This window comes from Calonectris borealis, chromosome 3 (genome assembly GCF_964195595.1).
Source record: "Calonectris borealis chromosome 3, bCalBor7.hap1.2, whole genome shotgun sequence".
Classification (NCBI taxonomy): Eukaryota; Metazoa; Chordata; class Aves; order Procellariiformes; family Procellariidae; genus Calonectris; species Calonectris borealis.
The window spans coordinates 84815470-84842935 of NC_134314.1; the positions used below are offsets into that span (position 1 = coordinate 84815470).

Here is a 27466-nt window from a genome sequence, read left to right on the forward strand (position 1 = left end):
TACAAAACAAAAGAAAACCAAAAACATTATGAAATAAGTTCTTCAGCTCTCATTACAAGAAGCACGTGCTTCCAGAAGACCTGGGTCATTTTACTACAATGCCATCTTCCACACTTGCTTACCTCAACTCCCTAAAGTGAGCAACTGGGTGTGGAGAAGAAGGAAGTAAGATGGGGAAGTGTTCCTAAAAGAGTTTGCACAGACTTGTTTGAGAACCAAGAGGAGGGATTTAATAAGAAATTATTACTTACTGATTTTTTTTAAATAAGGTTTCATATGAAAGCCTGGAATGCCTTCAGAAGAAACATCCCCTTTGCCTTACCAAAATGAAGACAAAGATTAGCCAGTAAGCAGAGAAGCTTTTCTGCCTTACTGGTTAAAATGAATGCGTGCCAGAAAGGTGGGTTTGAATGGGAAGGAAGGAAAAAAGGAAGAATGAAATGAATAGCTATATAGCAGAAAAAAGTAATTGGCACTTTGCATAAGAGTATGTACTGATTCTATTACATCCATATGTACTGATTGCAAGCTAAAATAAACCACAGCATATTCTCAGAGATTGCACAGTCAATCCTCCACAGAAGTACTAGAGGGGAAACATGGAAGACAGTGTACTTTTCCAGCCTCTAGATTTATACTAGCAAAGGTACGACTTTCTCAGGAAGACAAGTGACCTCAAGGAACTAGCAAGCCTTGGCAAGTTCACTGAAAAGTTCCAGTATACTGTCTGTATCTGCTAACAAGGAAGAATCAAATGTTTTCTTTGGCTGTGATCAAAGAAAGGTAGAGATTTAGTCTTATAACCAAATACTGGAATATTAGATGGGGACTCTGATTTTTAATTTTATTTATTTTTTAATAATTCTCCCCCACATACACTACTCTCAGGAACCTGAAATTTGGCTACACATGTTCGCTTAATTTCAGTGGTTAACTGCTAAGTACAAAATTTGTATATTGTTAACAGTTCAACAAACCGAGACAGAAATTGGCACTTTCACATTCAGATTTCTGAATGAAAGAAATGTTGAAAATAGTAAGTCTTATTTTTAAACACTTGAAACATTCAAGAATAACATGTCTTGTGATACTGTACCATACGACACAGAGTTAAAACAACCTAAACTATTTTTGAATATGCACCCTCTGTCTTTAATTAGTGGGAACACACTGCAGAAGAAATTCACCTCAAATATTTATACAATAAACTTTTCTTTGCACTGGCAGCTGAAAATTAAAATTATGACAGAAGGAACTAGCACTGTAGGCCCCAGGGAAGTTTTAGTTCCATATAAAACATACATGATTCAGAACATGACTGGCCTGTTAGAAGAAATAGAGTTTCTCTCATAAGCTTTTTCTGGTTAACACGTGATAATGCGAACAGTTTTCTCTGACAGGGTAGAGATTCCTACCATTCCCTTTCACTACAAGTCAGGCTCCACTGAACACTACAATACTTTACCTTTATCAGAAACACGTATCACCTGGATCTCAGGAGCTAACAAGATCCTCTAGCATAAAGTACTGCAGCTGTACGATGCTGTTAAGCTATATTCCATTTCTGTATTTTCTATTTACTGTTTTTTAAAAAAAAAAGTTCCACAGTGGTTAGTGTCACTGGTTCCAGTGTTTAAAAAACCTAACAAAGCTGAATACCAGTTTACCAAAATTAATTTCAAGTACCCCAAAGCATTTGCGCACACACGCAATTATTCTGAATCCCAGACCGATACCGAAGTTACCTTGTGATAAGAAACATCAGTAGTTATTTAGGATTCCTCTCAAACTTCTGGGTTTAAAGAACAGGCCATTAAATGGCATAGTGACCAAAAGGGGAAACAGGAAAGTCAACTTTAAGGGGTAGGAGAATGACAGAATTAAAAAAATCCTGGATGATTAGAAAATCCTAGTTCAGTTCATCCCATGACCTAATATTACAGTACTTGTCCCTGCTAAACACTAAAAGTAAGGAATGTAGCTACAATGAATACGGAGAGGAGGGAATTGCTACCTATCCAAGTAAAGCAGTTATTTTTCCAGGCTGTGACTGACTAAAATCCAAATCAAGTTATTACATCATACAAGACTTGTCTTCACAATACTAGAGTATCAAAGCATTTAGATGCTGCCTTAAGCTCAGGCTTACCCACTCTTACTGTGAAATCCAAAAATTTAAGTAATTTTACTTGAATTAAATTACACATTTAGCAGAGTCCACACACAGTCTTATAGCTAAATCTCAATCGCTGCTATCTTTTTCAGTGAAGAATCCTATTCTTCCAGCCCCTTTCAGAGGGCTCTTTTGAAACCCCAGGTAAGAATATAAATATAAGTCCTGCTGCCAGAAAGACCAAACTCTCCTCACCTCTCAAATGAGTGCAAGTTTACTAAAAATGCTTTTCTTATCAAATATATCCTAGTCACAGAAATAATGCCTCTGATATCAATCCACGTATTTGTTTAAAATGCAGAGTTCAAAAAACAGAATCTTGATTTCTCCTTTAAGAACCAGGGTGCTGGGATCTCCAAGTTGAAGGCTCATTTTTGACTTCTCATTTCTTCATATTTAAAGTGGTACCGCTCAAATGAAACTCCAATCATCTCACCTCATAGTATGTATAATAGCATAGCATTCACTCAAAAAGGAAAGTAACTTCTATGTTTACACATGAATTCCAAAACAAGAGTTCAAAACCAAGAAACCTCTTTGAATGCTACAGTAATCCTCAGTGAGTGGGATGCAAATTTCAGCAACTTACACTCCTAAGGCAAGTCCTACCCAATAATGACAGAAACGCTAGTCACATTCCAAATGTTACCTTGAGCAGGCTGCATCTCCCCTAGTATCTTGACTTCATAGCCTACTATGCTTACAAATGTTGCCTGAAGACAGTTTATGTGAAAGATCATATTCCTGTAGATCAATATATATGTAGATCAAAATTCTACAAAAGATCGATATCAAAACCAGCAATATCAAGACGTTCCTTCTCAGCAGTGGCTTAGGTGGTCCTGGAAATCACCAGGCCTAGATGCAAAGAGGTGTATTCAAGGGAGGAGAGAGGTATCATGCTTCTGTAATTGTGACCTTTGCTAGCAGATCTTGCTAGCACTGAATAAATGAGATTTGTCCTGCCCTCTTGGTCAGAGGTAGGATGGTAATCAAAGTCCAGATGACAGAAGAAGGTCACAAGAGCCCGAGATTTTTCAGAAGAGGAATAATAAATAAAAAGTACAGCAGATTTGCCTCAGACTTGTTTTTTTTAAAGATCTATAAACACAGTAATAAAGTTTAAAAGATGACAACTGAGGACAACGAGCAGATACACTAAAACTGAGGAAAAAAGCAGGAGACTTGGTAATTGGCTTAAAGAAGCTTTAGTTTTCTCTACTATTTTCAAAGTTGCTTCAAGTTTTAAATGGCAAAAAAAGTGGTCTGAAATGGCAAAAATATATTAATACTTTAACTTATTTCTATTAATGCTGTATTAAAGACAATAAAAAGCATATACTCCTGCATATATTAAGAAAAGCATAAGAAGCCACTGGGCTAAGATGAGTCTTGTTTGGAAGCCTGAGGCAGCCATGGGGGAAGGAGGGGTGGGGAGGGGTGGAAATCAGATCTGAATGAAATGCAATTATTTGCTGCATACTAATTCGCCAGTAAAAATCTTGTACTTCTCTTGTTAAATACCATACTGCTAGTGTACTCTCTGCTTCACTGAGAAGAGTGTGTACAAAGACTCAGCTAAATGCACTATTCAAATATTGTATGAGAGAAAACTGGCTTAAGAGAGCCAGAGGAGGAATTTGTGAAAGAGTGAGCTGTCATTTGTTATATGGAGAGATCTAAAAATAAGATGAGAATGAAGGAAGCCTTCTTTGAACAAGTAATTTTAAGATGATTTTCTAAGTAACTGAAGTACTGCATTTATATAGTGTTAAAAATCTAATAGTTTCATACAGTACAATGACCTTCACAGAACACCAATACTGAAAGTTTAGGACTCCAGATCTCTATTCATTTAGTTTTTAAAATACACAAGTGTATTTTAGAAGTAATTCAAGAAGTAATCACTAACTAAAACTCAAGTTACCTCACGTTCCATCCACAGTAGTGCACCAAGTAAAGGACTTCTCCACCTTCGATGTCAGAATCTTTAATACTAGCTTCATACATTTTTTGATTTTTCCCTCTTCCATACCGCACTTGGACTTTCATGCCTGGTGGATAGCATTCAAACTCTTCTTCCTCATTGTTATTGTTGTCTTCTTCCTCCTCCTCCTCCTCTTCCTCCTCCTCTGCTTCTTCTTCATCTTCATCTTCTTCCTTATTCGTGTCATCTCTTGAAAGGTTTAAAAAATTGTAGAGTTAATATGAGATACTTCATAAGCTTTTCAGTTCCAAACCACATATATTGATAAATATTGTGGATGCATTAGAGACTGGGAACAGCAGGCTCCAAATATGGCCGAGTAATATCAGCAAAATAGGATATAGCAATACACACAAAATCCAGTGACTGTAAGGTGCAAAAAATGACTTGACTAAAAGAAAAAAATAATCCATCACAATCTGTATGAGCAGAAGTTGTTCAAACTCATCTTTATATGATTCCTTCATGCAGTCCCTTTGTTTAAATACCATTTTTTCAGTTCAAACTCACCCTTCTCAATATAAAGTTCCCTAAATTCCATTTTTCAACCTACAAGTTTTACAAGTGCTTCTTGAAATTTGCTTCCCCAAAAGATCCTTGCTTTATTAGAATAAATAATCTCTATCTCAACACCTTGAAGTGACTGCAACCAAAACCAGATGGGGGGGGGGAAAGAAATCCTTATGCAAGATTATTTAGCAAATCAAGAAACCTGTGCTAATTTATGACCTTGTCACTCCTTGCCAATTATGCTAAAAGTCTTCTAAATATAAGTCAAACTTGCATTTAATTATTACTTAAATACACAAGCAGGTGTTCACTGTTTTCAAAAGTAAGCTAATTTTGAATACATTTTTAGATATTTGGACCAATTTTCAAAAGCACTAAGAACCCACAAATCTTGCTAGTCTCAGTCAATGGCAGTTATGGGCTGCTTAGTGTTCTGAAAATTATCTCCAACCAGCTTAGAGGCAGACTACATTACAAAAGTTAATGGAGGAAAAATATTTTTCTTTTAATCTTAAATAGCTTTACAAAACAATATTATTGGCCCTCACATCATTCTAATCCCACACTCTGTGCAAGACAGAACAGATTAGGGCTGCTTATTAAATTCACAATAACCACAGACCACTAACAATTTAAAAACCTGAGACGTGGAACAGGTATGTTTGGATGTATTACTGACTGGGTAAAAAAAGATAAGTCCTGCTCCAAGTCTGATCCACACCAATATTTAAGTTAAGCTCACAAACACAAAAGTCTGTATTAATAATCTAAATCTTTCCATGAAATTTTCAGTAGGAAATACTCAGATAAGCCAAGCTACTTTCTCTCTGTGAAAAGATCAAATAGCATTTTAATTATTCAAATGCTTCTTTGTAGAAGTAAAACTGCAGTATTATTATCTAATTAGCTGGCAAAAGAGAATTCAGAACAATAAGCTAAATTCAACTGTAGCGTAACCACATGGATTTATTGAAATTACTTCAGAAATGAATGTTGCCACACATATATATACACATACACAAATATATACATACATATATATATGTGCACACACTGTGAGACAAATGCTAAAAACTCCCTCTGTTGGTATATTAACTAAATCAAATCACAAAAGATACACCTATTCAGGTAAACATGGCATAGAACAGACAGTTTTGTTCTGGAAGGCCAAGATTTTCAATTTATTATATACTTTCAGTGGGCTACTTTGCTAATGAAGTTAAAATCACCAGAGTTAAAAATGCAACATAAATGAATGAGCTTTGAAAGCTCACTTCATCTCCACTACCCATCATATGGCAAAATCCACCTCCCAAAGAAATCACAAATAAAAGTCCCCAAAGACTCAGATGAAAAATTCCTGAACAGAATTCCACAGCTAACAACAGAAAGCACCAACCAGTAATTTAAATGCTTTTAAATTATACTCTCTGCTGCACTAAATCAAAACTCCCAGCTAATTTCAGCTTAACAGTTATTATCATACAAAAGCTAAAAAAACTTGGCATCAGGAGCAGAGCCACCACTGCTCCAAGAACAAGATGAGCTCGTGATTTCCCATTATTAACAAGACTCTTCAAAATTGTAACAAACCAAATTTTGCCAGAATTTTTTTTCCCCCAAGAACTAGTGGCACAATCCTTGAATGCTGTCTGCAAAGAAAAGCATGCCTATGAGGGAGATTCAGGATTTCCCAGACACTGGCAATTACGGTGCCAGTGGCTCTCTAGAAGCTGAACAAGTTTGGAGTCTCTCTCACCTTAATCACCCTGAGGCTTTCTTGGTCTCCCAACAGATATTCTACAAAGACTCCATGACAATACCAGAACTTCTCTGGAAGAGATGTGTGAAACCCTCATTGTGAAGTTGAATAACTTGGATGGTCAAGTAGATGAGAAGAGCAGACTATACATAGGTGGAGGGAATGTCAGGAAGCAAAAGCAAAACGGAAGCAGAGATGGCTGCAATTAACAAGTGTTCTAAGGAGTGATTTGGTTAGCGATCATAAGAGATTTTAGGAAACCAAAGAAAAGCAAAGAACATTCATCATTTTGGAGCAGAAAAAACGGCGTACTCATATAGCTCCTGGAACAAAAAAAACCCACCAAACTATATTCCAATGGTTGCAAGGAAGAAAAGATTTGTTTTACAAGGCCATAAAAAGCTCAAACCTGGCAGTGCAGATGAAGGAGAAGCCATGACTGCCATGAAACAGAGGTTTGTAAGATTGTAGCCATCCAGCATGCACAGTCATAACCTCATTTGTCCATGTATGTGTGCATGAGAACATCGGATTTCCTTTAATGCTATTTAGTCAAAATCCCAGGGGGGGGGGAGGGGGAAGGGGGAAAGAAACAAACAAGCCTCTTGGCAGCAGACAATAATTGTCAACTTAAAAACAGTACCAAGCAATATTTGCCACAAAGCTGCAACAATATGAACAACCCAAGCAGCAGCTGATGAAACAAGGCAGCTGCAGATGTGCATGCACACTGTGCAACACAGCAATACAAGTGTAACTGTGTTCCAGAAACCAAAGTACCACCAGAAGGCTTATCAGAAGGACTCAAAAGCATTTCCAATTACAACTGCAGACTAATGAATACCCTCACCCCATCTCCCATGGAATGGGAACATAAACCTTCAGAAGCAGGAAATTAATGAATTAAAATGCAAAAATATTTGTTAATAAAGTAAAACCATTAAAATGTTTAGATCATACAAATATTGCATATCATTAGTTCCAAAGGACATTATGAAATCGTTAGAAGGCTAAAAATACTGCAAGTGTTCAAAAATACACATGTGGCAGGTAATTCTCAGTCAATATAAAGATTTAACACCAACAAGCCCGTAATAAGGGTAAGTGTATCAGCATATAGATGTTGTTAATAGATGAAATAGTGCATGCTATTACACCACTAATGGAACTGCAATATCATGCAAACGCCTTTCAGCCCACAATCTCTTGCACTAACCACAGCACTGTCACAAAGCCCAGGTGAAACCTATGAGACGGTGTGATTTGAAGCATTAGATCTGCCTCCTAGGATCCCTGTTTTGCAGCAAACCTAACCCTACTCCAATACATTTTCCCTGACACACCATGCTGGCACACACAGCAGGTGAGATGGCAAATGCAAGATTATTTTTTTCAAGGGTTATTCTAAAACTTGAGGAAGCAAGATTATTTCAATTATTGGTTCAATTAAGTCATTACAGTTAATTGAACCACTAGCAGAAATAAACTCCAGTGTAATTGACACTTCAAGTTTAGCAATTAACTTCTATTTTTGTTTCCCTCCTTTTTCTCATCCTAGAGCATTATTTAACCTCTACTTCACATAATACAGAGCTGGAAGATGTCGAGTTTTCTTCATACTGCGACTTTCTCAATCACAGCTGCATTAAGAAGCCCTTAAGTTTTAAGGCAGAGAGGCCTTTAAGACCTGTACTTATGCCATGACACTAGAATCTCATCTTTAATAAATCAAAATAACAAAACCCCAAAAATTCACCAGTATTTGTCTTCCCTCTGAAGTTGCAAGGAAAACCTAAAAATGAAAGCTCGAAGGACTTCTGCCTACGCACACAGAAAATCTAAATAAATGCACATTTATGGTCCATCATTCTGAGGGAAGGGGAAAGGCACTAGTGTGATTCACATTAAGTCTGAGAATAGTACAGTACACTTCAACGATGCAAGCATGTACTCTGTAACCAGTGTATTCTTCTGCTGCTACGGAGAAGACAAATGAAAGGATCTCATGTAATTGATTCTAATAATTCAGCTAAGTTTTGTTTTGGTTTTTTTGTTTGTTTGAGTTTGGTGGGTTTTTGTTGTTGTTGTTGTTTTTTGGTGGGGTTTTGGTGGGGTTTTTAGTTTTTTTTTAAAGTATTTTGAAACATTCCTTGAAAGGATAATGGATGGTTCAGAAGTCTGGATGAGGAGTACAGCAGTCTTCATTTTTATGGCACTGGTTCACACTCAGCTTGAAAACACCTAATATTTGATGAATGTTTTAAGGGCTTACCCATGCACATAGGTCTCAGTGACAGCTACCATGGTCAATAACCTCCGTAGTGACCATAAGATACGTAAAATGCAATGACAGAATCACTTTTTCCACCTTAAAGACACCTCCCTTCCATTCAACATGATGCATGCACAGGACCGGTACATTTACACTGCCACATGTACACTTTATTATTGTGACATTAGCATCTTATTGCTGTATCAAAAACAATCCTTACACATATGTAGTTATCAGTGCATTTTCTATATTAAGGAAAAAAAAAAATCAATTAGACTGTTTCTGAAAATATGACTATACAGAAACTTCTTTCCCAATACAAAGGCAGCTGGAATACATAAATAGAACACACATCACAAATAAGAGCATAGAAATATGTTCCTATAAATGAAACTACCTTCTTAAAAATGTATTTTTTTGCATACACACCAACAGTCTAAGATTCAGAGCAGACGTTCACATCAACTGTGCAATGAACGTGACGCATTTCTCTCCCTTCTCCCAAGCTAATCAATTCCATATAAACCTAAATCAGACTGGAGAAACCTATCTCAATATATAGTTCTCAACACTAATCCAGAAGCTAGAAGATATGCCTTCTGTACCAAATCTCCTTCACTCCAAAACTTTTTAACCTTCCTGCTACCATTTCAGATTCACCACCATAAAGCTTTGATATATCATTTTAACAGATAAGGAACTGAAGAAAACATTGCCTCTAACAATCCGTTATCTCCCATAGGTGAAATGGAGCTTCTGACTATTACATAATTCCGTGGGTAAATTGCTTTCAGAAAATCCCCATCAAGTGTTTCCAGAAAATTTAACTCTTGTACAAATAAAAGCCATCAGCAGCACAGGCACAGCAGGTAGTCACCCTAACCTACAAGGGTAATAAACCTAGCAAAAACCTTCACGTGAAACAATGCCCATCTTAACCTAGTTCTCAACTACTGCTTTTATTACTCCTAGCTCCCTCCCACTGCTTATAGGAGAGGAAATGCTATTACTGCATGGAACGATGTATATAACAGCTCTAAGACTAAGATTTTTCCCTTGCATGTGAATGAATGGTTTAAATCCATTCAAGATTATTAGCCAAAGAGGTTTAGCATTTTCTCCTTTTGAAACGGTCAAAATATGGCAGTACCAATTCCCAGAAAACCATACCATGAAGACCTAAACCAGCAGTATGAGACAACCAGAAGTGTTTAGGTTTCTAAAGTATTCTTTAAGAACATTTACTCATGCATTCATTGGAGGAAATTAAAAAAGCAGGCGGTTTTCAAGAAGAAAAAAAAAAAATCCAAAAAGTTTCATAAAACCAAGTAAGAACTATTTGTCAGTACTGAAAATGACAGCTTGGTGAGAAAGGGCAGGGTAAGAATGCAGAGATGGCAGCCCCTCCTGACATTAGGGTTACGGCAGCACCTCAACCAAAAGAAGGAACACAGAAGAACAAAGCCTCTTGCAATCTTTCTGTACTGTAATTGGGATTACTTCAAAGAATTTTGCTTGGTCACCTCGAAAATCCAAGTATTACCAATATACAAGTCTGATGCAAATTTTTATTGGAAAGCAAAAATTATTATCCGGATTTTGAGCACTGAAACTTTCAGTTCAATATAAAGTTCTTGACAGTGGCCTGTCGCAGGTGTTTTAGAGAAAAGTGTTAAAAACCAAACAAACAAAAACAAATCTTGGAGTTGAATTAATCATCTGGGAAAAATTTTCTTACTAATATTGGTTAATTAGCAATTAACCTACACTTCAATTCACAAACTGTATCTACTATGAAATTTTTAAAGACTTACTTTTTATTTTATTAGCTTATATTAAAAACCCCACACCTTTTAAAAGCTCCACTAGGCTCCTGGCCTCAGCCTCTTGGGAACATGTTCAACTTTCTACATAATGAACAATGTAGACAAGCCCCTTGGTTCTCAATTTGTTGGCTTTGACTCAAGTTTTTGAATAGTTACAACAGTTAATGTTAGATGCTACAAAGGAAAAATTGTACCAACTATGCAATGCTACATTTGAAGACCACTGCTTCCACAACATGAAGTTAGCAGGAACTTCAAAATAAGGAGGATTTTAAACTTTCCTGTTTATTCATTGACTAAGAATGAATACTTTTTTGTATGTTAGGGAAAAAGATGCATTTACGAAGCCATTTTTGTAAAGATCTCCCTGGGACAGACCAATGAGAAATAACACATTACTGGCCTTTTTTTACTGTTTTTATGACTAGAAGTTGCACAAAACCTAATCTAGCACATGCATCTTCCACTAGCCACAGAAAAAACAAGAAAAGCATGTATAGAATAAGGGGCAAGCTGCCTTTCAATCTCTATTCTCAGTGTTCACAGATACACAAGCAGGCAATAAACAGGCACTACGGGGAAGAAAGGAAGAGAACCACATTCAGCCTTTCTTCCTCTTCATCATATTGTTAAAGTCTGTGCAGAAGGGACCACGGGATTCAAGTGGTAGCAATCTCAAAGGGTTGAGACACATGGGACAGCACAGAGAAACAAAACCTCTGGAAAATAAACAACCCTGGCTTCCAACCCTGGAAAGTAAGTTCCCAGTAAGCTGGGAATTAGATCCAGTCCACCCAACAGAAATTCAGCAAGAAGAAACCCCGAAGTTTTTCTGTTCTCTTGGTCCCTTGTGTCTATACACAAATAAGCTACATGAAGATGCCTAAAGTCCTACAGAGATAAACCCAAACAGCAAATTCTACAAGGTTGCCTTATATAATTTCAGATTTCATTTGCTTGGCTATTTGGTTAAGACTGTGAAAGACACATGGTCCATAGCTTAAAAAAGGTTTCAGGAATACATTTTAAATACACTGACAAAAATTCAGTCCATAGTAATCTATTTTGGTTACATTTTGGGTGTTCTGTATGTGTGTGATTAGTTTTCCACCTACAAAAATGCATTTTTCATTTGGTATTTCAGTTCAACAAAGAACTCAAACCACAGCATTTTCCCCATCTGTAAAACCTTTGCCACTTCTAACCCATAAAGTTGGGGATAGGGGGAGTACAACGTTCCCACCAGCATACCAGGCTCACAAAAAAAAACCCCTTTTTGCCTTTATGGTACAAACGCTAAAGACATTGTTTAGCATTTAGGATGACAGTGACATTTTTAAAAATTCTTTAAAGTTGACAGAAGTGCATTTTGTACTTCCTATCAATCTCTGAGGAAAGAAAGGAAAAGAAATCACGCTAACACCACTACTAGAGTACCACTGCTTATAAATGCTTACACACTATTAACTGCTACAAATGTTTCATTTTTGTAAGTTAAATTATTCCTTGAAACATATCCCCAGCAATGACCACATCACCACCTACATCTATTTCCAGAGCTATGTTTTCTGTTCTAAGCAACTCGTTACAATCTTTCATGAATCACAACAGCAAAATACTAGTTAGAAGAGTTTTTACTGGATAAGTAAAGAGAAGTAGAGAGAAAAGCACTCAATTACAACCAGATGAATTGGGGAAAATTAAGAGGAAATAGTATTTTCTAGTTTTTTGTTGTTTTCATAAATAAAAACGAAGAAAACTCGTAACATTTTTTAATGTCATAAATAACCCAAATGGACATGAATCAGGATTAAAAAAAAAAAACCAAAAACAAAACCAAACAAACAAACCCCTACAACACCAAACAACAATAAAGGATTACTGAAAAGAAAATGCAGCTTATAATTTTATGTACCATTTACTATGGCAGCATGGTAAGTATTAAGCCACTCTACTTTCCAAGTATATAAGTAAACACAAAGTAATATGAAACACACACACATATAAATATACAATTTAGGGAACTTTAAAAACTGCTATTCTCTAAGCAGTGTAAAGTTTTCCATCTATTCAGTTATATATTTTGAAAGTAGCATTGTAAAATCAGTCTTTAATATTTCTGAAAATCCAGCAAACCTGTTACAGTACAACTCATCTAGTTCATCTTTAAAATGGCAAATGTAACAAATTCCAGCAATGGGTCCTTTAAAAAAGAAAAATCCACATACGATTCAAATGAAATCACATCCACAGAGAAAAGGCTCTACTGAGTTCAGGTAAACTTGATTTTTCTGTATTCTGCATTTCTGAATTACAGAAATTGCCAACATAATCTCACCGAAAATATTTAGGAAGACAAAAACATTTTACAGAGGATCCTTCCAGAATCTGTTATACGGAAATCAAAACCCTTAATAAAATAAAAAAAGAACTATTACCAGAAATCAATATACTGAACTACACCATTCTGTCACAACTCTCAATGGGCCAGAAAAAGCATTAAGAGTTAATGATATCTAGACAGAAGATTAAGACAGCTAAGATCTACTAAATAGCAAAGATTCCTGGAATGAACGGAGTTCCTCCTGAATGGAGGAAATTAGTGGTCAGGCAACAGCCGGTATTTAGTACCAAAATAAATCCTTGATATACAGATTGCTTTGAAAGTATAAGGAGGTGTCATTATCTGCTTTCCCTCTTGTAATAGCTTCTCCCTTAAGCGTCTGTTATTGTTTTTTGTTGAAGACAAGATACTGTATTAAAAGAGACCTTCGATCTGACCTGTAATGGCCATTTTTGTGTTCTTGACACTTGAAAACATACTGTATGAGGGTCCTAATTGCAAGAATATAAATTAAGACACTGGGGATTAGTGAGGACTCTATTCTGATGTAAACTTCCTATTTTTCTGCGTGGCTGCCAAAAAACACTTGTGTTTATTTTTTGCACTGAGACAGGAAAACCTGCCCATTCCATAAAGGAAATGAGAGATCACCTGCATACATCCATTGATTACATGGCCCTGAGCATCCCTATTACTTCAATCTCCTACTTCCAAAACTCCGTTCTGAAGGACTACACAAGAGACTCCTGTCAGTATCATGCCCACTCAGTGTCAAAGCTGTTATTAAGCGATGCAAGGTACTTCCATCTTTTTCCGTGTTACCCATAACACACCACTGTCCAACAGCAAAAGCTGGAAACCGCAAGTTTGCGATATACTTGTACCAAAATTAAGTAGACAAATCCTACTGGCAATGGCTGCAATATTTTTGTCTTAAATCAAATAGTCACCTGTGCTTTATACGTTCTTTTGCTCACTTAGCTTATAAATATTTAGGCCTGGACCCTGTAAAAACTTCAGCTGCTCTTTTTTTTTAAAAAAAAAAAATTAGATCCACATGCTTCAATGGCACTAACCATATCAAAGTTAGGAATACATAGGTCTCTGGAAGATACGAGTCTAATTCACGACAGGGATGTCTGATTTGAAGTTCAGATTACAAGAGTAAAATTTAATGAACATATATCAGATGCCTTAGCTGATTATAAACAGAGTAACTTACCCTGATTTTTCTTTTTCTTCAGCATCTGCATTTACAGCAGGATTTTCCATTTCTTTAATCTTCTCCTCCTCTTTATCTTCTAGTTTGGTTTCATCTTCAGTTTTGATTACATTTAAGTCCTTTTCTTGATCAGGCTGAGTATAGGCAGAATCTGGCAAATTTTTTTTGTTTCCCTAGGATAATAAAACCTTTAGTTAACTTACAAGGTGAAATAAAAATACAAAGGATTTAACAAAAGGCAGACAAAATACACTGGAGTTATATGAGCAAAAAAATCTAGAGTCTAGGGCTTATTCTAAAATTACAGCACCTCCGCTGTTTTTTCTCCCGAAAATCTCAAGCTAAACGTAACAGACTTTGAAGTTGCAGCCAGTGTCCTAGCTAGTTTTGTCACAGTGATATAGGCTTGCAGCTCTTAGACCTGAACTGCAAAGCAATCCCCAAGATGAACACTTCACAAGGTATGTTTTCACTTAGGATGCAGAGATATCAGTACTGGCCCACCTGGTATTCACCCCAGAGTTAGTACCAGCAGACAGACCAGGGCTGGCTGCCACTTACACGCAGAAGCATTACATATGTGTTGCACACTGACTTGAGGAGCCTATGCTGCCTCCAGAGCGAACTGCTAAGCCTGCACAGCGCAGTACTTCAGCTTACCACCCTAGACTTCCTTTGCTAAAACCACTGAGTCAACATTAGATTTTGAAAAGGTATAAACATTTGTCTCTCTGGACCACTGAACTACTACATCAGACCACTGTGTACATCATATGGCCCAGGACTTTGGAGAGCTTCACTGGTTTCACTGGAGCGGAGAAGTAAAAGCAAGATTTATGAGGGCTTAAAAGCATGGCTAAATGCAAAATAAAAGTATCAGCACAGCACTGTAGTTAGCTGTGAGCATGCATTATCCAGATCAGGATAAAACTGCACACTAATTAGTCTCCATTTGTCCTGGGAGGCCCCCAAACAAGTGGAATGTTGCAGCTGCTTCCTAACAAGTCAGACATTTTGACATCATGATCCCCTAAAACAGGCACCTAGAGATAAATATGGCTCAAATGTGTTGTTCTATATTAGATTTACAGCATGTTTTTGTCTTGTTTTAAATCCATTATGGAGATTTCAATCTTGACATGAATTCATGGTTATCAACACACCACTTGACTTTACAAACAGCATATAACATGAAAATTAAAATATTTTACCAGAACAGAGGGCTTATCATTTTCTTTACTTTCATTATCATTCTCAGCTAAATTTTTTTCTTCTTGTTGTACTACTGCTACTTCCTCCTGCTTGTGCTCCTCCTTATCCACTTTTATTTCTTTTACATCCTGCTCTGGTTCTTCACGGATCTTCAATTCTTTTTCTTTTTCACAGTCCTTACAAGGCTTGCTCGTCAGTTTCTCTGGCAATGCCATTTGAAATTCAATGTTAGCTGATGTACAATACTCTTCAAAACCATAGAGATATCTAAAAGAAAGAAATGGCTTGCGATAAGCAAGTTTGTTTCAAGAAAGAACAGGCTACCTAGCAGAAGCTAAACATGAACAGTATGTTTAAAGCCTAAAAAACTGTATTATAACCAAAAACTTATGGACTTCAGTTATATTACCGCTACCACAGGATCACTTCAGTTCTTTCTAGTGCTGTTTTAGCACAAACTTCATAGCTTTATTACTTACTTTTTGTATGCACATTTAACATTATATCCTGCAGCTGAATTCAATACAGGGATTCCAAGATCTTGATAAACTTGCTTCCACACAGCTCCACTTTCAATCTGTTAAAGAAAATGAAGTCACGGCTTTTAAATTAACTCACTGACACAAAAAAGACTAAGTCGACAAACTTCACAACTTTGGAAAATAATTATAAGTAATTTCCTCTGATCTATAAAATTACTATTTATCACACACTATAATGCAAACTGCAGTCCAGCGTAACTACTTTAAGCAATTTAGCATTTCTGCATTTCAGCAGGCTTTCCTCTCCAGATGGTAATAAAACAAAGGAAAGAAAATACAAAGATCAGAAAAATCAGTACATCATTTTTATTTTATATTTAAAGTAATTCTTAACTATCAGAGCTAGAATTTTAATTAAATTGGAAAGAAAAAATTCATGCAAAGTATTAACAATACTCAGCCCTAGCAGTACTGGCCCAGATACAGTGGCTACCAGTCTTTCATTATATCCTTAATATGTCCTTCAGTGTCGAAGTTTTGTGACAGTGTGATATGCTAATTTCTAACCATCTGTGAAGGTAAAGCAGATGTACTGCAACACCAAAGCACAAAGATCCTCTCTTGTATATGAGAAAGGTGTCACTGCACTAACATACTTCCTCAACCAACAGGCTAAATTTATGGGAAGCACTCCAAAGCAGTAACAGAATCTGCTTGGCCATGAATTCCACATGCTTCAATTACTGCTCCAAGACCAATCCCACTAATGACAGTCAGCATATTCTCCTATATATTGCCCAGAATAGATAGGAATTAAGGGCCTCATATCAGAACTTAAACTAGATTACTTGTCTTTGAGATTTTATTGAGAAGTGACTCTTTTCACTTCCTGAGGTAACAACTTTATCAGACAAACATTTCTTGAAATATCACAAACACACACATGCTGGCTGATTTTATGTAGCAATAATTAAACACACTGAGTAGATATGTAATTTATTTAGAATATAATTTGTTTCTGGTTCCCGTTAAAGCATGTATTTCAGAGCTACAGGGTGTCTAACATAGCTGTAGTATTCAATTTTCATATGTCTAAAGCTCCTGTGTAAGATTCTTTTTTATCGCTACTTAAACTAGAATAAACAGCGTCCTCAGTTTTTATGGCTCTGGAATACTCATCATACTAATACTCACATTATCAAATCCTCCAAGCTTGTGCACAAGTCTGAATAATTTGAAAAGATTCAGATTTCTATATCCTAATACAGGCCGTTTGTTAATAGGAGTCCCTGTGAACAAAGACAGTTATTACAGTGTTTTGAAAGATCTTTTTCAGAATAACATGAAATCCGCATCATATGCACTACTACACTATTAAACACAGTACTGTAAACCCCTCCCTCTGACCACCTCATGCATCTGGTACTTTCTCTTCATGAAACTAAACAAACTCAAGAGTCTTTATAACCCATTTTCCTGGTAGTTCAGAAATGTAATTTAATTCACACATATGCATTCTTCCATATATTACTGAACATGCACAAATGATGCAACTTTTCTTGCTACCTATATTATGCATATTTTTATTTCACCCACTGAAACAATTACATCTAAAAATTCTAGTGTAGTCCTTTCACTACAATTAAAAAAAAAACCAACCTCCCCAGGAGCAAATCCCACAATGCTTCAAAGAGCTGAAGCTTCCTATGCTACTGTACTAGCAACAGCTACCACATTGTCATCTCTTGTAAACAGTTCCTCAACTCATCTTCACATGTCGTTAAAAAGATACTAATTTAACTAGTTATAATGCTAATTTAAATACCCCTGCCTCCATAGACATTGTACTTCTCTTGCAGTGTATAAATACCTGGTAAAGATTTAATATAATAAATGGCATTTGCTTTTAAAAACATTTCAATCTACCTCACCGATAACGCTCATGCATTTAAGTAATCAGGAGTCACACAAGAAAACTAACACATAGTAAATGCTTTTTTTCATGATCCTAAGAAGTAGGGGGTCACATTTTATTTTATTTCAGTATTTTAAAGTTATTAAACAGAGCATATACATTAATATGAACAAGGATATTAAATGTTTGATTATACACACTGTAAGTACACAGTAGAAAATATACTAGCATATATGAGGTACTATCCATTTATTTCTGAAAGCAGGAATAAGTGACTGTATTTTAGGAGAAGAGTCAAGTGACAGACTTTTCTAAATAGCTGGGAAGTCAGAAGTGATGAATACAGTCTCACTGTACCCAAAACTGAACTGCAAAGCACTACTAGTTTACAGACTCAATTCTTTTAAGTACTGCTAAGCAATACATCTACCTTCAGCTTCTGCAAGTCAAAGATTGAAATTCCTACCTCTGTCTTCCATGAACTTGTATAACTGCTGAAGAAAGTTCTCTCGTTCTTCGGGAAATGGCTCTATTTCCTCCTGTTTAAAGTAACGCACACAAGAAAATTATCACCATTTTAAGTTACAGTCCTTCATTAAGAAACATACAGTAATGATAATTTAGGTTCAGATGTTCAAGTTTGTTTTAGCGTAGTCAGCACCAGGATACTATACAAAGAGACACATGCTCTCAGTGCTATGCCACATGGAAATAAGTTTTACAAACTACAAAGGGTTTTTCAAAATATATAAAACAGTAACTGTAAAGACACATTGAAATTGGATTTTTGATTGATCACTGAAGTCTCATAAGTGATATCATAAGTCAAGATGTATTCTCAATTTTGTCCATTTACGCAGAAAGTCTGGGAGACACCACTATTAATGATCAAGAGATTACATCAGAAATCTCAGGTCTATTTCTACTGCATTTAAGTGACTCCTTGATGCCTGGACACATTATGTTGCTTTCAGGGATGAAGTGAAAGAGAGAATGGTGCTTGCACTTTCTCAGGAGTTCTAATCCACAGTACTGGCAAACCACAGCCAATGGCACTGGGGTACCGGCTGAACGTGTGGTGAGCAGGATCAATCCCAGAACTGAAATAGCAATGGATATTTCGGATGTTCAGTTCATTGCACTAATAAACCTTTGTATTAGATTCACTTAGACTAATAAACAGTGGAGTTTCATAACAAAGCACTATGGCTTATTTTATAACACCTCATAATTTCCTTACGAAATGCAACTTGCCACAACCACAAGCAGTAAGGTATTAGTATAACCAGAATTCATAAGAAATTCTGATGACTAAGCTACTTCAAAACAATACGCCGAATATAGTTGATTAGTTTTCTGCGTACTTTTTTAATACTATCTGTAAAGTTTCCAAAAATAGCTAATAAAAGTTATTCAGTAAATCTAAAATAAATTGTTTTTCTTCAGTGTATTTTCATTCCATGTTTATCTTTTCCATTCTTCAACAGTCTCCTTGTACTAAATATTAAAGCTTCACCTACCCTGAAGCAAGGGGACAAAACATATTGTCTTTATAGCAAGAGAGTTGAGAAATCAATAGAAACAGAGTATTATTATTAAACACAATAAGAAAAAAAAACAAAACAAAAACCAAAAACGCCCCCCACAACATCTGCTGAAGCTATTTAATAGAGATGGATGAAAATAAGGTCAAGGAAGGCTACAATTATTACCAGTGAGTAGGTTTTTTTTTTTCTTATTCTATACTTCCCTTTCTCCATTAAATGCACTTGGAGGACATATCAGAGCAAACAGGCAAAAACCGAAGAACCAGTATTCACAATATGCTGAAACAGTTGTCATTTAGGTATAATTATCAACAGAAATGCAATGAAAATATTCCACAGTCTTGCAACGGCAATGCAAGAGGAAAGTTTCTGCAAGGGGCATTACATGATGAGCATCTATCTGATACCTAGTATACCAGCAGAGCTCAGAGCAGGCTACTTCAATGAGCAAGAAGGACAGGCTGGGTAGAGAACTGCAACCAGTATACTAAATACATTCTCACAGGGCAGGGGCATCAGAAATCAGGCAATCTAGCAATTCTTCACCTATAGTATGAGGTGATGCTGCAGCCCTGCATATAGTACAGACAAATGCCTGGTTAAGAACATTCACATTTCACAGGCAAAGGTGGTAAAGGAAACACTGCTAGCAAGCAAAGGATTCAGCCTGCAATCATAAAACTTGAACACGACCATAGAAAACAAGTGACTTGAGTGGAATCAATACAGTTTTAGAGTTCGTTTTTGTTTGTTTTAATCTCACATGGCAGGTATTTGGAAAGGACTTTTACCAGCACACACTAGATGATGGCAAAGAGATCATGAGCACCTACTTGGGTTTCTCATGTTCCTCACCAACAAGAGAACACTTGCCATAAGAAAATGGTCCCACAGGGCATCGGGGGAGGAGGGGTGGATGGGTGGGTGTGGGTGTGTGATTGAACTAAACCTTCAGGAAACCCAACAAAGCTTTTAAGAAGGAATATGCTTTTTAAATATTAGGGAAACTAAAATAAAGATGATGAAGAGGCCGAATAAAACACTGCCACTCCTTCCTCACCATAAGATCCAATGCCTGAAGAATACTCTTACGTCTCAAACGTGATAATCCACAGAGGTGCCAGAATGGCAAGTGGATACTCCTTATTAATTTTCTCAGGAGAGACCAAACCAACTTTATAAGAAAGTGTAATAAGGGCGAAAGCTTAAGACCTTGCATGCCTCTGAAAAGCATTTTCACTTTCTCAGAATCTCTACAAAATCAGTACATATTATACTATGATAATAATATCTGTTAGTAATCTCCGAACATTTACAGAATCTCTTAAATAACAAGGTTTCCTAGACAATGGTTTGAAGCAGGCATGTCATACTCTGCCATCTTTGCTTATTTCTAAATTAGGCAACCATAGTGCTAGCAGGTCACTCTGCAGTCTCTAATGTCACAAAGGTAAAAGAAAGTGGCTTATATGTATGATAATGAAATCCAGAAAAGCAGCAACATGCTTTTGGCAACACATGAAATTCACACAGTATTATAGCCCAGCACTAGAAGAGAGGGTCTTTGTTAACTCTTTTACCTACTGTCAGATTTAGTACAGGAAAAGAAGGCCATTTTCCAGTCTCTTCCATTTGGGGAAAAAAAAAGAAAGGAAAAAAAAAAGGGCAACTCCATCTTCTGTTCTTAGAAGAGAAGTAGAGGGGGTTTGCATGTCAACTCCTATCTATATAGGATAGGAGCATCTATAGATCTATATAGATATGTGAGATATATATAGGAGCATTTATATATCTATAGGAGTGCATGTGAATATATATAGGATAGGAGCATCTATATATGAAGCCTGCAGTGACATATGTAAGAGGTTTTTTGGGGTTGGTTTTGGGTTTTTTTTTGCCCCCTGGTTCATGAGTACCAGACCTGAGGTGGCCTGAGGGCCACCAGTGAGAATTTTTCATGTCCTGAAAAGCACTAGAACAACCTGCAGGTAAAATACAAAGTCCCAAGAGCAGGCCCACAGGTCCTGTTTGAGAAGAGATGGTGCTTGATAGCCAGGAGGTTATAGGCACAAATTAATTAAAAAAAAAAAAAAGAGGAGGCTGCAGAAATTGCTCAAAGGTGCGTGGAGAGAAGGCACACATGCCATTGACCACTGAGGAGAGAGAAGAAGAAAAGAAAAAGGAAAAAAAAGATTTTGCTTCTGTTTTAGAAACATCCTAGTTCAACAGGATTATTGGATACTGGAGAAGAAATTATCACAGGAGATGTCACAGTAAATCCCAAAATATTTGCCTAAGATGAGATCTTCATGTCTAGCACGTGGAAAGACTAGCTCATACAACATCACATGCAACTAAGAGGGGCTAGAAAGAAGGTGTACAAAGGGTACAAGGTCAAATATTTACAAACACTGTAGTTAAAGACTGAATTTTTCACCTAAAAGTAGTGAGGGAACGATTACTATACAAAGATTGTATGTCAACCTGCATAGGTACAAATCTATCTACATTCATCATGTCCATGGCTGGACATGAACCTGCTCTGAAAGTTCAGGAATTGTGCTGAGCCCAAGGAAGCACTCCTTGCTTCTCAAAATACTAAGCAGAGCATAGCCCCTTGCAAACTGGGCTTTATAACTTTTGATCAGAGCTGGACAATCTCCTGTGAGCTTAAAGAAGAGGCAGAATGAACTCATGAGCATGGAGAGGTGGCAAAGTTTTTACTTCACACCTTCGCAGTCTCCCAACAAATCTTAAAATAAAGAAATGAATAAAAGATAGAACATCATCTTCTGGTATGGCAGAGCCACAGTCTCTGGGGAGGATGTATTGAGAAAGACCTTAACAACCATTTAAGACTCAAACCAGTTCAGTTTCTCCTTTACAATTCCGCTATTGATGGGAATTTCAGTCTACTGCATTACTGACAGTTGCATAACAAATTAGAGAACAGCTCTCAAACCCTAGTGAGAAAAAAAGTGATAATGGACAGATACAGATTTTGAGTACCACCAGAAGGTACAGAGGAAGAAAAAGATTCAAAAGCCCCTCTTCCAGCCTCAGAGCCAGCTGTGAAATAAAGTTCTTTCCACTAATTTTCTTCTTTCCTCTTGTCTTCATTTTTTTCTGGACAGGAGGCTGGGAGGAAAGAACAGATAATTAGAAAATGAAGCATGAGTTGGGACTCCATACTTCGCAGACAGAAGAGAGAATAAAGGTGGAAGAGGACTGCATGGCTAATGCCTTGATTGAAAGCTCTTTTGCTTCTTTACATCAGGGTAGCCAGATAGATAGCTTGTAGTGAAGCAATTCTTCAGTAGACCAGGAATAGAGGTGTAACAACTCAGATTTCTGGGTAATTATCTAAAGATTACAAAATATCTCACTTTTCACCACTCCAAAACCAGTAAACCCCATTTTCTACAGCTAGAAGCAGAGAAAGAACAGTGCAAACTACTTGCAGTATCTGCTTTACAAGAGGACCTACAGCTGTAGGCCTAGCATAGCAATTTGGGGGCAGGAAAGAGTAAGGTAAAAGGGGAAGGAGGACAGGGTAACAGAGACACAAGAGAGGAGGAGACAACAGCAAGGCCATGCCAGCCTAGTTTGGTTTATTTTTCAAATATGTCAAGAACGCAGGTCAGTAACAGCTTAGAGCTACCTCCTCAGATGGAGCTCCTGTGTAAAAGGTAGCAAACTTCCCTGTGGCTTGGAATGTGTGGCAAGTCACGGGTACGTACTGGGGTAACAACTCTATAACCAGGAGAAAAGTTTATCATCATTTATGTGAGCAGCTATTTACAGTAGCATGATGTTAGCATGCACAGAACTCACTCCATACCGACAAAGGAAAAAAATAAATCAACACTGTCATAATATATAATAAAGCAGATGCAAGACAAACTATGGAGGGAAACTACACCCTTCTGCACTCTACAACATTGCATTATTATAGAAGGGCAAACAACTGTTTATTTGGAGGGAGAGTGAAATACAAACTGGAAACCCATCTAGGCCATGACTAACATTATAGCCCAGGAATTAATATCACCCTAAGAAACCAGAAGTTCCACATCAGTGAAAAAAACCTCATTTGCCTTCCAATACTAAACAGCATGTGCAAGGAAAAGGCCAGTCTGGATTTACATACAGTTGCAAGACATAATTGCTGGTGTTTTCAAAGAAAACAGAGAGAGATCTTTGTTTTAAAGTTATCAAAAATAATTTAAGCACCACATATCCTGTATCAGAAACAACTTAAATATTTTTTTAGCTACACAGATCTTCCCAGTTAGAAGACAGCCAGACCTTTTAACAGCTAGCAGGTAAGTTCTATTTAGAAATACACCCAAGCAAAGGGAACCTTTTTTCTTTTAGAAAAAACAATACGCATTGACTGCAGACACCAATATCTACCCTTCTTCATCCTGCTCAGTCCCTAGTAGGTACTGCAACCCCTTCTGCCACTGCATTAAGATCAACATGGGAAAGATTCTAAAACAGGATCTTCCTTTGCGTTTTAATTTCTATTTTTCATTAGTCCCTAATGACTCAGCCTTTTGACTACATGTTTTTTGCTTAGTAACTCAAAGATATTTGTTAGATTTTCAAGTTGTTATTTTCATATTAACTCATCTTTGTTGAATAAAGATTTTGAAAGCTGAGAGGCAATAATGTTGTCTATGTTAACAATGTTGCCTATGTTAACATGTTAAATGTTCCCAAATGTTAAAAAGATCTACTTAGATATTACAGTCTTGCTAATTTTTATCAGCTGTGTATCTATTCCCTTTACTAACTTCACTTGCCTCTTCCTCACTGCTGTTATCCTCTTTTTCTTTTTCATCCTCTTCCTCTTCTTCAGCTTCACTGCTGGAGCTGTCTTCTTTCAATTCTGTTTTCCAGTTACTAGGAACAGTTCTGTTTTTACGGAATTCAAGGGCTTGGTCAAAAGCTGTAAAAGGACCAGCATTTGTTAGCACTGCAGGAAGTACCAGTTTGACCAAATGTTTTAATCAAAAAAAATAGTCGGGGGTGGGGGGGAGAAGGGGAGAAGAAAGACAGATTTCTAATTAACAATTCTACCCCCAAATTCAAAGAACCTCAAAAACAACCCCCGTGTTGTCCATCCTTATTTGTCTACCCAGCCAAATTGGCCTACTGTTCTCTGCACATCAAATTATTCAGAGCTATTATTAGGATTATTACCATGCTAGTGTCTATAGACACAAATAAGGATCTTCTGTATTAGGGCATATATGAAAATTTAATTGAGAGAACCCCTGTTCCAACAGGTTTACACTGTGGTTTACATAGATTGAACAGGGATGAGAAGGAGGAAGAAATAAGCACAAGCTAATTTTAAGAATTTGACCACACAAAGTTAAGCTTTCAAATGAATCCACAATTCGAGTTTCTTGAGAGTGCATAAAGGCAACTTACTTGTAACTGTTAGGGGTACTACAGTGAGAACAACTCTATGAAGGTCTAACACAAAAGGCTGAATACTAAATAACCTATAAAGTCAGTGTGAGCTGTAGGATTATATCCTTTGTTTGGCTTATCTACATTTAAAACAAGTGCAGTAGAGTGGGAGGTTTTTGTTTGTTGGTTTTTTTTTGGGGGGGGGGGAGGGGGTTGGTTTTGTTTTGGTTTGGGTTTTGGGTTTTTTTGTTGTTGTTTGGGGGGGGGGTGGGTTGTTTTGTTTTTGTTTTTTAAGTTCCTCTAGATTTTCAGAAGTGTTCTCCTTCAATATGTCATACTAAAGAAAAAGATCCTGTATTTTTGCATTTTTAAGACATGAATCAATCTACCATAAATTTGGTCCAATTTACATAACAAAGTAAATACAGACTCATGTTTTCTCATAGAAAGTTATTTTTACCTTGTTTTAACAAAGCATCAGGCTTTGGTGAAGTTTCACTAATCTCTCGAACATCTTTTCTTGGCACAGAAACACTAGATAATTTAGAAAGTTAAAAAAAATATTTTAAAGCTAAATTAACAATATAATACAGAGCTATCACTAAGACTATAGCACACTTACTAAACATACAGAAGAAGCATATGAAGTATATCTTGACAATTCTATAGTGTAAGTCTGGTACAGTATTAGTCAGTCAGTGGATTAAAAACAAAACTGCTACATAAATTTGGTCAGACCATCATATGCATTCACTGCATATTAAAGAAAGCATTCTTCTTGCATTACCTGGTAGTTCTGGAATCTCCCAAATATATATTACTTAATGAAAATCTCATGTTAATTTAGCAAGTAACTACTCACCCACAAACAACAAAACCCTACCTTGCTTAAAACATAAATGAGTATTTGTGTAAATTGTCAGTATGAAATGAAAGACTTCCAATTGAAAGAACCAAGCACTTTTTAATTTCTACTGTAGCTATATCCAACGAAGCAAATCTGAACTGCAGCTTTGGGGGGTGGGGGGTATGTGCTTGTGTGCACACATGCTTATGTGTGTTTCTCCAGTGACGTGCACTAATGCCTGAATAACTATACTATGGTAAAGCGATAGCCTAGACTTAGTAAGTAATTAAACCACAATGAAACCGTTAAATATTTCAATATCCTTTCCACAAAAGCATTCTGTTAAATTGAAGCAAGCAGAATAAACAGCTACAACTTTTTAAATAAAAACTAAAACCTAGAAAAAAGGATTCTATTGTCATCCATCAAACCCCCTCCCTGATCAACACGAGTTTAAGAACACAGAGTTCCTTATTCTATTGCAAATACGATAGAGTCTGGTTTTCTAGGTTTCTCTATTTTCTTTCCTACTTTGAGTAGTATTACAGCTCTTTGAAAAGAACATGAGAATATGCAGTTGTAGTCTAGACTGAGATAAACATATGCCTTACTACCTCAAAATAAGAAAGAGAATTTCTGTGTACGTGTGGTATACATGCGTGCATGCACACACCCCCACCCACCCCTTTCTGTACCTCGATAAACTTATGGCCACGTCTCTGAAAAGAAGTGCTCTATTCCAACCAGAGCAGGAAAGAGTCTCAGGCCATTCTCGAAGTCACAAAATACTGCTTTTTTGCCACCATTGTAGCAATGACATTAAAACTAAGACAGATAGATTTATGCATCCCGTTATTAATAACGACAAAGTTGAAGACTAACTTCATCACAATGTAGGCTGTTAACAGTTTTCTAAACATTAGAAAAATCTTGGCAGAAACTTACTGAGCTTACTGATGTTATTAATACTTTACCCAACACATCTCATGCTACATTTCACTTGGCTGGTAAAGATTTTATTCAATTATCAACCTCTACATTCCTACTCACAATTTGCCATCCTTGAAAGAGCGAACGAGAATATTGTCTTTTTTCACTGCAATATCATCACTACAATCTGGACAAACCACCTGCAAAGATATTACAAATGCAAAGTTTAGAGAGAAAAAGGAAAAACAAGAGAGTAATAGTATATACCAATGCTTCTCAAAAACCTTTTGGGTTCATTTCTCTTTAGCAACACTGAGGTGAGAGCAACTGAGATCCCTCAAAACACAGGAGTGACGACCTCCTGAAATTACTGAATGCGTGAGTTTATGCTCGCTTCCTGGAGGGAACTGACAGCTGCTGCCAGAGACGTAAGTAAGAACAGCATTGTGACAAAAGTTAAGTACCTGTCGTGCCACTACAGCTTATTCTACTCCTCATCCTAAAAGGACAGAACTTCCACCAAGTGCTGCCACCTGAGTTAGAGACTTCTTCTGAAAAACTTCCAGAAATTGCAAGGATGTAATCACCCACATTTTCAAAAAAAAAAGGCATACAGAATTTATGAAATGCAATTTTATAATGGAGGATTCATAAGTTATCTACCTAGGAGAGAAGAGTGCCTCAAGTACAAGTATTATGATAGGTTCTTTAATTCAAGAAGTAGACCAACCAAGTCTAGCACTGAGACAACATATTAATTATTTGTTGCAATTTTAAAAGCTATTTAAGTTTTGTTAAACTAGTATAAGAGTTGCTAATTAAAAAGCTTCAGGAATTTAATAAAATACACATATTGAATTTCCAGAGTTATAGAACAGAAAAGCAACCCTCTCCATCACTCATATCTCTTCTCTCAAAAGATGTGTAGTTCCCTGAAAGTTAAGACAGTTTTGGCTGCTACGAAACCCAGAGGAGCAGCAAATGACTGCAGCCCTAATTTAGTCCTGGTAAAT

The 27466-nt window shown here is 36.6% G+C and overlaps 1 protein-coding gene across 3 annotated transcripts in view; it reads right to left on the reverse strand.

The window, feature by feature from the left end:
• ARID4B (AT-rich interaction domain 4B) overlaps window positions 1-27466 on the reverse strand; it is a 90923-nt gene that overhangs the window by 17505 nt on the left and 45952 nt on the right. The window contains exons 9-17 of one of the 3 annotated variants that reach the window (XM_075146467.1): window positions 26574-26653; window positions 25137-25210; window positions 24061-24206; window positions 18172-18244; window positions 16985-17079; window positions 15788-15885; window positions 15308-15575; window positions 14097-14269; window positions 4101-4349 (exon numbers count right to left, since the gene is read on the reverse strand). In XM_075146467.1, coding sequence (XP_075002568.1) covers window positions 4101-4349; window positions 14097-14269; window positions 15308-15575; window positions 15788-15885; window positions 16985-17079; window positions 18172-18244; window positions 24061-24206; window positions 25137-25210; window positions 26574-26653 — 1256 coding nt within the window. The remainder of the gene's footprint in view (window positions 1-4100; window positions 4350-14096; window positions 14270-15307; window positions 15576-15787; window positions 15886-16984; window positions 17080-18171; window positions 18245-24060; window positions 24207-25136; window positions 25211-26573; window positions 26654-27466) is intronic. The other 2 variants (XM_075146468.1, XM_075146469.1) reach the window with 2 other exon arrangements.